This window comes from Triticum dicoccoides, chromosome 2B (genome assembly GCF_002162155.2).
Source record: "Triticum dicoccoides isolate Atlit2015 ecotype Zavitan chromosome 2B, WEW_v2.0, whole genome shotgun sequence".
Taxonomy (NCBI): Eukaryota; Viridiplantae; Streptophyta; class Magnoliopsida; order Poales; family Poaceae; genus Triticum; species Triticum dicoccoides.
Window position 1 is genome coordinate 632547369 of NC_041383.1, and position 9856 is coordinate 632557224.

A 9856-nucleotide genomic window follows, 5' to 3' on the forward strand; every position below is an offset into this window, starting at 1 on the left:
AACTTTCTTTAGTGTTGATATTTTGAAAGACATGGTTGCCTGTTGGTATGCTTGAGTATTAAAGTCTTCATGTCAAAACTAGACTATTTCTTTGAATCATATAGCAGTCCATATGTCCATGCTATAAAGAAAAGAATGTGATGAACATGTTAGGCAGCATTCCACATCAAAAATTCTGTTTTTATCATTTACCTACTCGAGGACGAACAGGAATTAAGCTTGGGGATGTTGATACGTCTCCAGCGTATCTATAATTTTTTATTGTTCCATGCTATTATATTATCATTCTTGGATGTTTTACAATCATTTTATAGTCATTATATATCATTTTTTGGTACTAACCTATTGACATAGTGCCAAGTGCCAGTTGTTTTTTTCTGCATGTTTTTTACATCGCATGAAATCAATATCAGACGGAGTCCAAATGCCACGTAACATCACAGTAATTTTTTATGGACCAAAAGGAAGAAGTTGGGCCCTGGTTACACCTAGGGGAAGTCCTGAGGAGGGGATAACCAACCAGGGCACGCCAGGAGGCCCAGGCGCGCCCTGGTGGGTTGTGCCCACCTCGGGTGCCCCCCGGACCGCCTCTTTGCTCTATAAACACCACAATATTCCAGAAACCCTAAGGGAGGCGACGAAATATTCATCCAGCCACCGTAGAGTCCAGAACCACCAGATCCAATCTGGAGACCATCACAGAGGGGTTCACCACTTCCATTGGTGCCTCTCCTATGATGTGCGAGTAGTTCTTTGTAGACCTACGGGTCCATAGTTAGTAGCTAGATGGCTTCCTCTCTCTCTCTCTCTCTTGATTATCAATACAATGGTCTCTTGGAGATCCATATGATGTAAGTCTTTTGGCGGTGTGTTTGTTGGGATCCAATGAACTTTGAGTTGATGATCAGATCTATGTTTTTATCCATGAAAGTTATTTGAGTCTTCTTTGATCTCTTGTATGCATGATTGCTTATAGGATCGTATTTCTTCTCCGATATTTGGGTTTTCTTTGTCCAATTTGATCTATTTATCTTGCAATGGGAAGAGGTGCTTTGTAGTGTCTTCGATCTTGCGGTGCTTGATCCCAGTGACAGAAAGGGAACCGACACGTATGTATCGTTGCTACTAAGGATAACAAGATGATATATATATCTGCCGCAATAGATAAACGGATCTCGTCTACATCATGTCATTGTTCTTATTGCATTACTTCGTTTTCTCATGAACTTAATACACTAGATGCATGATGGATATCGGTCGATGTGTGGAGTAATAGTAGTAGATGCAGGCAAGAGTCGGTCTACTAATCTTGGACGTGATGCCTATATAATGATCATTGCCTGGATATCGTCATGATTATTTGAAGTTCTATCAATTTCCCAACAGTAATTGTTTTCCCACCGTTTGCTATTTTTATTGAGAGAAGCCACTAGTGAAACCTACGGCCCCAGGGTCTTCTTTCTCATATATTTGCCTTGCGATCTACTTTTTCCTTGCGTTCATTTTCAGATCTATTAAACCAAAAATACAAAACTACCTTGCGGCAATCTATTCTTATTTATTTTATTTGGCTTTCGATCTATCAATCTACTACAAATTTACCTCACGTCCTTTGCCTATCTTGAGGCGCCATACCCCGAAAGGGATTGACAACCCCTTTAACATGTCGGGTTGCGAGGTGTTGTTCTTTGTGTGCAGGGGCTGTTCACGTTGTGTTGCTTGGTTCTCCTACTGGTTCGATAACCTTGGTTCATATCTGAGGGAAATACCTACCACCGTTGTGTTGCATCATCCCTTCCTCTTTGGGGAAATACGGACGTAGCTTCAGGCGACATTAGAGCCTACTCGTTTTCCTCATTGACCAGGTTGATGGTAGAGGCAGCGCTTTGGTGGGTTGGCATGCTTGTAAAAGGTGGATGTGCTACAGGTTGCGCTTGTTGCCTCTCTGCATCGCGCATCGCCTAGGTTTATGCGCAATACCGCTGGTTGGCGGGAAACCGGTGAGGATATGGCGGAAAATGCTGGCGTGTTCATAAAACGCCATCAATTAAATGGAAACTTAGCATAGAATGAACATCGAGCTAGCACAAGAAGTAGATGATGAGCAGATGATCGTTTATCCTAGTTAATTATGCATGTAATAGTTTACTTTGGTGTGTGGAAATGTCATGTGTGTACTAGACACCTATGTATTTGGATGTTTGCCACATATTACACACATCTTGTTTATGTGAAACGTTTTTGTTTTCTTGGCTCAACACAAACAGTTTATCGAAATGAACTGTATGCCCTCCATTGCACACACCTTGATCTGGTTGAACCGTTTCTGTTGTGTTGCCTAATCGAAAATAGTTCATCCGAGTGAACCGTATGTTGTATATCACACACACCTTAATCTGCCTGACCGTTTCTTTTGTGTTTCCTAATCACAAACAGTTCATCCGAGTGAACTGTATGCCGAATATCAGACACACCTTCATCTGGCTGCATGTTTCTGTTGTTCCGCCTCATCACAAATAGTTTATCTGAGTGAACTGTATGCCGTATATCACACATGCCTTTGTCTGGCTGCCCGTTTCTTTTGTTCTGCCTCATCGTAAACAGTTAATTGAACTGAACTGTATGCCCCGCATCGCACACTTAACCAAAATCTGAACCGTGTTTTATGTATCCTTCATCGCAAATGTTTTGCATCTTTTTTGACGGTTTTTTACATCATCATTTGTGATTAATGCATCGCACACAGTTTCGTTAAAGGGTCTCTGATCGTAGTGTCGCGTTAGCAGCATCCTGCAGTAGTGAACTCTGAACATCCCCCTTGTTCTTGAAGATTGGTACTAATATACTCTGTCTCCACTCTTCTGGCATCTTGTTTGCCCGAAAAATGAGGTTGAAAATCTTGGTTAGCCATACTATCGCTATGTCCCCGAGGCCTTTCCACACCTCAATGGGGATACAATCAGAGCCCATCGCCTTGCCTCCTTTCATCCTTTTTAAAGCCTTCTTGACCTCAGACTCTTGGATTCGCCACACAAAACACACACTGGTCTCATCAAAGGAGTCATAAAGTTCAATGTTTGAGCTCTCATTCTCCCCATTGAGCAGCTCGTCAAAGTACTCCTGCCATCTATGCTTAATCTCCTCGTCCTTCACCAGGAGTTGGTCTGCTCCGTCCTTGATGAATTTGACTTGGACAACATCCCTCATCTTCCTCTCACAGATCTTGGTCATCTTGTAGATGTCCCTTTCACCTTCCTTTGTGCCTAGCCGTTGGTAGAGGCCCTCATACGCTTGACCCTTGCTTCACTGACAGCTCGCTTTGCGGCCTTCTTCGCCATCTTGTACTTCTCTATGTTGTCTGCACTACTATCTAGGTATATGCGTCTGGAACAATTTTTCTTCTCCTTAATCGCCTTATGGACATCATCATTCCACCACCAAGTACCCTTAGCTTCGCATCTCCTTCCCTTGGACACTCCAAACTCCTCCGAGGCCACCTTATGAATGCAAGTCGCCATCTTCATCCACACATTGTTCGCATCCCCTCCTTCCTTCCAAGGGCCTCCTTAATGACCCTCTCCTTGAACGCTTGAGCTACCTTCCCCTTGAGCTTCAACCACTTCATTCTAGTGATTTGGCACATTTATCCCGCTAGACACAGACCCCAAAGCGGAAGTCGGCAACCACCAGCTTATGCTAAGCAACAACACTCTCTCCAAGTATCACCTTACAATCTAGGCATGCACGCCTATCTTCTCTTCTCGAGAGGATGAAATCAATCTGGCTGGAGTGTTGGCCACTACTAAAAGTCACCAGATGTAATTCTCTCTTTTTAAAGAGGGTGTTAGCTACGATCATGTCATAGGCTAGACCGAAGCTCAAGACATCTTCTCCTTCTTGATTCCTGATGTCATAGCCAATGCCCCCACGCACCCCTTCAAAACCTGTTTTAGATGTACCCATGTGGCCATTGAGGTCTCCTCCTATGAAGAGCTTCTCACCAATCTGTACACTCCTAACCATGTCCTCCGGGCCTTCCTAGAACCCCCTCTTGGTGTTCTCATTGTGGCCTACTTGCGGGGCATACGCGCTGATAACATTGAGAACTAAGTCCCCAAGTACCATCTTGACCAGGATAATCCGGTCCCCACGTCTCTTAACGTCTACCACTCAATCCTTGAGGCTCTTGTTGATCAAGATGCCTATTCCATTTCTTTTTGCAGCCATGCCTGTGTACCACAACTTGAAGCCGATATTCTCCACCTCCTTCGCCTTCTGACCCCTCCATTTGGTTTCTGGGACGCAAAGGATATCAACACTTCTCCTCACCGCTGCATCAACTAGCTCCCAAAGCTTACCTGTCAAAGAACCTACATTCCAGCTACCTAAGCGAATCCTCCTAGGCTCAGCTAGCTTCCTTACCCTTCGCACTCGTCGAGTCAAATACGAAGACCCTTGATCATTTTTCCACTACATCCAGGCGCTAATGTAGCGCACCACTAGGATGCGACGACCCGATCCTCGCTCACTTGACACCGTATCCAGCTCAAGATACGGCGCGCCACCGGGAGGGGGGGTGACAGCCCGACCCTTGCCCATTTGGCACCACACCCGGGTTCCGATGTGGCGCCTCACTGAGAGGGTTACACTCCAATGAAAATCTTTTGGATTTCATCTCCATAAGAGTGGTTGGGTTTTTACTTTGGCTCGCCAAGCCTATCGCAACCCTCCTCCTTTACGCGGGCTTGAAACCGGCTATGTTGAGACAACAAAGGCGGAGTTAAAAATGTATTTGAAAAATGTCCAACGTGTGTCAGAAAAATATTTCACATGTGCTCTAAAATTTATGTTGTGTACTGAAAACAAAAGTAGACATGGACTGAAATAATTGAAAATCGATGAAACCAGACAAAGAAACAAAACGAAAAGCAAAAAACCAAAGAAAATCTAGAAAGGAAACAAAGATAACCAAAGTGAAGCGAAGAGACAAAAACACCCAAAAAAACAATGTGAAAACAACGAAAACCAAAGTAAAATGATGAGAGAAAGGAGAAATCAGGTAAAAACAAATAAAACCAAAGAAAAAACAAAATAAAATGAAAGATATCTGATGAAAAAGATAGCAGTGCGGGACGTGGAGTTTCTACACCAAGGAGCAAATGCTCCTGGTGTGAACAGTAAAATAAAAAATATCTGATTTTTTTTGTGACATACTTTCACAATTGTTTGTTGTGCATGCAAAATTTCATCGCAAAATCACATTGATGGAAGGCGTGGTAAAAAAGCAAAATCGATGCTCTGAAAATGTTACTTACAAAAGCATTTTAGAAGCATTTTTTTTGCATGACTTCCACTAATGTGATTTCGCAATGAAATTTTGCGTGCATGACAAACATTTGTGAAAGTATGTCACAATAAAATTTCAGATTTTTTGAGTTTTTTTAATTATTTTACTGTTCACACCAGGAGCATTTGCTCCTGGGTGGCACCTTCGAGCAGTGCGAACCTACAACAACCACAGTAATGAACTGGCCCGCTAGTCCGTCCCTATAGGCGATTTACACTGGCGAACTAGCGCCATAAGCCTGTGCAGGAGGCCTCCAAAAGCAGCCCATAATTTACTGAAAAAAGGACAAAGGCCGAAATCAGCCCACGGGGCGTAGAAGATGCTGTGAGTTCTTGAGATTGCGGTTGGAATTTCCTATTCGCCGCACGCTGCGGCAAATTGTCGAGGTTTCGCACAGATCGAGGGAAGCCCATTTAACCGTTTCAACGCGCCCGGTTTTGGGAGCCTTCTAGAGGTGCCCAGCCGGTTTTTTCCGGTTTTTGGAAACTTCTAGAAGGTTCCTAATCCGGGTTTTTTCCTGTTCTGTTTTTTTCGCTTTTCCTGTTTTTTTTTCTTTTCTCTCCTTTTTCACTTTTCTGTTTATTTTTCTTTTTTTTTCTATTTCGTTTTTTCACTTTCCTTTTTTTTATTTTATCATTTTCAATTCTATTGTTTTCTTCAATTTATTATTTTTCTTAAAAAAATCGTTGTGTTTTACTGTTTGTTCATAAATCCCAAAAATGTTCAGAATTTGAATCCCATAAAATGTTCATGTTTTTCAAATTTTGTTCACGTATTAAAAATTGTTCGAGCATTGCAAAAAATGTTCAGGTCTCAATATTGTTCAATGGGTTTTCCAATTTTGAAGAAAAGATCTTCTTTTTCAAAATTTGTTTGCTTTTATAAAAAAACGAAAATTAAAAATATGTTCACATTGTTAAATAAATGTTCGCATGTTCAAAAAAGTATTCAAAATTGGAAAACATGTTTTGAATTCGAAAAATGTAAAAAAAAAATAAAAATGTTCGTTTTCCAAAGAATATAGAATTTCAAAATTTGTTTGCAATGTTCAAAAAATGTTCGCGATGTTCACTTTTTTCTGAAATTTGTTCACAAATTCAAAATATGTTCAGGAGTTTTCTAAAAATATTGGTGGTTTTAAAGTTTTTGAATCCCGAAAAATGTTCCTGTTTTTCAAATTTTGTTCATGGGTGAAAAATCATTTGAGAATTTCAAAAAATGTTCATTTTTCAAAATTGCTCAAGGGGTTTCCAAATTTTCAAGAAATGATAATTTTTTTTAAATTGGTTCGCTTTTACAAAAAGGAAAATTGAAATTTTGTTCACATTGTTAAAAAAATGTTCGCATGTTCAAAAGAGTGTTCACAATTGGAAAATATGTTCGGGATTTGAATAATGTGAACAATTTCGAAAATGTTCTTTTTGTAAGCAATATTGAATTTCAAATTTTGTTCATGATGTTCAAAAAATGTTGGAACTTCGAAACATTTCTTCACGATTTTATTCGAACATATCTTTAAAACATTTTGCCAGAATTCAACACCTTTTAGAAATTCCAAGATATGTTCGAATAAAATCAAAGGTGTTGAATTCTGGCAAAATGACTAATTCTTAGATATTAGCGCTGCAAATTAGCCACTTAGGATTATTAGCTCACACGGCTATTGGGAGCACTTCAGTACCTCGTTATTTTTCTTATTTTTGCTACAGTACCAGCGTGGCTTCCCATCGCGCTTGATATAGCTAGCACCCGTCTGCCATGGGCCGGCCCACTCGCTGCGTATCCTGTGCGAAGCGACGTCCTTTTGCCGCAAAGTGCGGCGTATAGGAGCTCCCATTGCGGTTACTCCCACTTCCCCCATCAAAAAATGCGCACGCTCTCGCCTCACGAGGCACGCAGAAATCAGATCGAATTTGCGCGCTCCCGACGATGCGGTTACCAAAGCGCGCGCTCACGTTCCGGCGAAGAGCCGCAACTCCTGAAACCCCACACGCGGCCGCTCGAACCGCAACAAAACCGCCCGTTCCCACATCAGTGCGTGCACCACCGATGGAGAACGCCACTGCCGCGCCAGTAACGGAAGAAGCCCTGCCCATGGACACGCCGCTGGCGGCGACGCGGCCGGCGAGCCGTCGCTCGAACCCCGTGGTGGAGCGGAAGCTCGTCGAACTTGACGACTGCCTCGCCAAGGCGCTGAACTCCCGGCCGCGGCGCTATGACGTGGACGCCAGACTATTCCCGGAGATCCAGGCCAGGATCGACTTCCTCCGCTCGCTCATCGCCGCCGAGCGGGACAGCCACAGCCACACCGGCGGGCGGCCGGGGCACCTTGTCGAGGCCGAGGAGCGCTTCGGCGTCCTCGAGAGGGCGTTCCAGCAGTGGGCGCAGAGTGTCGTCGCCGCGGCAACCGAGGACGAAGAAGCCGATCAGGCGGCATCCGAGTCCGGGTCGTCCGGCGGCTGCTCATGCAACGACTCCTGCTCCGGCTTCGAGTTCACGGGCCTGGAGGTGGCGTCCGACCCCAAGTGCAACCCCGAGAGCGGCGACGCGGCGGAAGCACAAAAGGAGGCGGCCGCGGCGATAGAGGTGGCGCCTGCGACAGGTACTACCGCTCGGCGGCGCTGGTGGAGGCGGTGCGCCGCTCTGTGCGGCGCTGCTGGCGTGGTGGCGGTGATCGCGCTCGCGGCCGGTTTGGCGTTAGAGTTTGCCGCGGTGGCGGGGCCGTCAGTCAACCTTGTTCCGACGTAGATTACGTGATGGGCCTTTGTTTTTTATCCTTGTTCTTCCGCTGTTGTCAGTGTTGTGAAGTTGAAGTTAAGTATCGATCCCCTTGCTTTATTCAGTACAAGTGTGTATTTGTAAGTTTCTGAATAAATACTCGGTTTCAGTCTCTTGAAACCATCAATTTAACCTCCTTTAATGAACTTTATTGTTTTTGTAAATTTGCCTTTCTGTTATGCATTTCATGCTTCCAGTCTTTTTGTCAAGACTTCATTATATGACTGATTTGTCCTAAGTCGTACCAGCCTCAGATTGTGTAGTGCACTAGTCTCCATGTACGAAATCAGGAGGGGGAGGAACGCAACTTGTGTCTTTCTTTATATACAAAAAGACACAGGTGGCAAAACTTGATGTTTGCTCATGCCAGCGGAAGATGTTTTGCCATGAAACCGAAGATGTTAGCTAAAGTGGGTTGTCATGGCAACTTCAATGCATTTTGCACATGCCAACTGAAGATGCCTTGGCATGGCAGCTTAAGATGTCAGCCATGTCAACTTAAGATGTGTTGCCATGGAAACTGAAAATATTGGCATGCCAAAAATATGTTTTGGCATGGCAACTTAAGATGTCAGCCATGTCAAGATGTGTTGCCATGGAAACTGAAAAATGTTGGCATGCCAAAAATATGTTTTGGCATGGCAACTTATGATGTTAATTAGCCATGTCAAGTCCTTTTTTTCTGTCCATTCAAGGTTTTCTTTTGTGATATTTAGATGGCAACTTTTTGTTTCTGTCAATTTTTTTCTTGCCGACTTGACATCATGTGTGTTGGTAGTTTATTAGCAACAAATTGGGCAACTCTAAGTATATGTGTGAAACAGTTGCAGTGTGCAGACCATACTTCCTTTCATTTCACAAACACGTTATATATCATTATAATTTTAGACAAGTCAATATTATGGCACACTCATGGTAAACTATTTTCGAATGAAGTTAGGGTTTTTCTGTTAGCAACTTATTTGTAGATATGTTGATAATGCATGCGCACACACCATGATTTGTCACATGCAAATCAGGCATGATGTTTTTTTTATTTCACGGTTTAATACAAATAGGCATACCTTTTTTTACTATCACGCACACGCACGCTTGCGCACTCACACACATGGACTTTTCCTTTTTTACTATCTATGAAACTCATGGCTTTGTGAAAATTTTTATTATCTAAACCAGCTAAACCATGGCAACTTTTGTTTACTTTATTTATTAATATATTGTAATTTTATTATTCATGGCAACTTATGCGGGTGCGTGCTATATATAATGGGATTCCTTAATATCTGGTTGACTCATTATCCAGGTCTTGCCAAAAAAAATGTATGTTGTTTAGTTTATATCACACAAAAGATGAAAATTATGTTGTTTTGATTATCTCATCACAGTCACACACCTGCAGTTTTTTTATACATGGAAAATTAAGTTTATTTTTATTGACTGGTTGTTGAAGATTTTAGGAAACATAGTAATATGAGCACCCTCATAGACACATACAATATATGGTAACTTTATTTATTTATTGCATAGATTGAATTGAGACAAATTAAGAGATTGTTTTTTTTTACCTATGAGTTTTTCTTTCTGGATGAGGTACTCTGCGTGCGAGCTGCGGTTTTGTTGTAGTTAGGTAGAAAAATAATGTCCCTTTTGGCATGTTATTGTGAAAGGAGCAACGAGACCTTACGGCCTGGCCCATTTGTTTTTGGGGGCTCACGATCGATGTGCTACACT

The 9856-nt window shown here is 42.6% G+C and overlaps 1 protein-coding gene across 1 annotated transcript; it reads left to right on the forward strand.

Moving 5' to 3' along the window:
* Positions 1-7396: 7396 nt before the first annotated feature.
* On the forward strand, positions 7397-8095 carry LOC119361066. Its single transcript, XM_037626448.1, has one exon. The coding sequence runs from the start codon at positions 7397-7399 to the stop codon at positions 8093-8095; it is 699 nt and encodes a 232-aa protein (XP_037482345.1).
* Positions 8096-9856: the final 1761 nt, after the last annotated feature.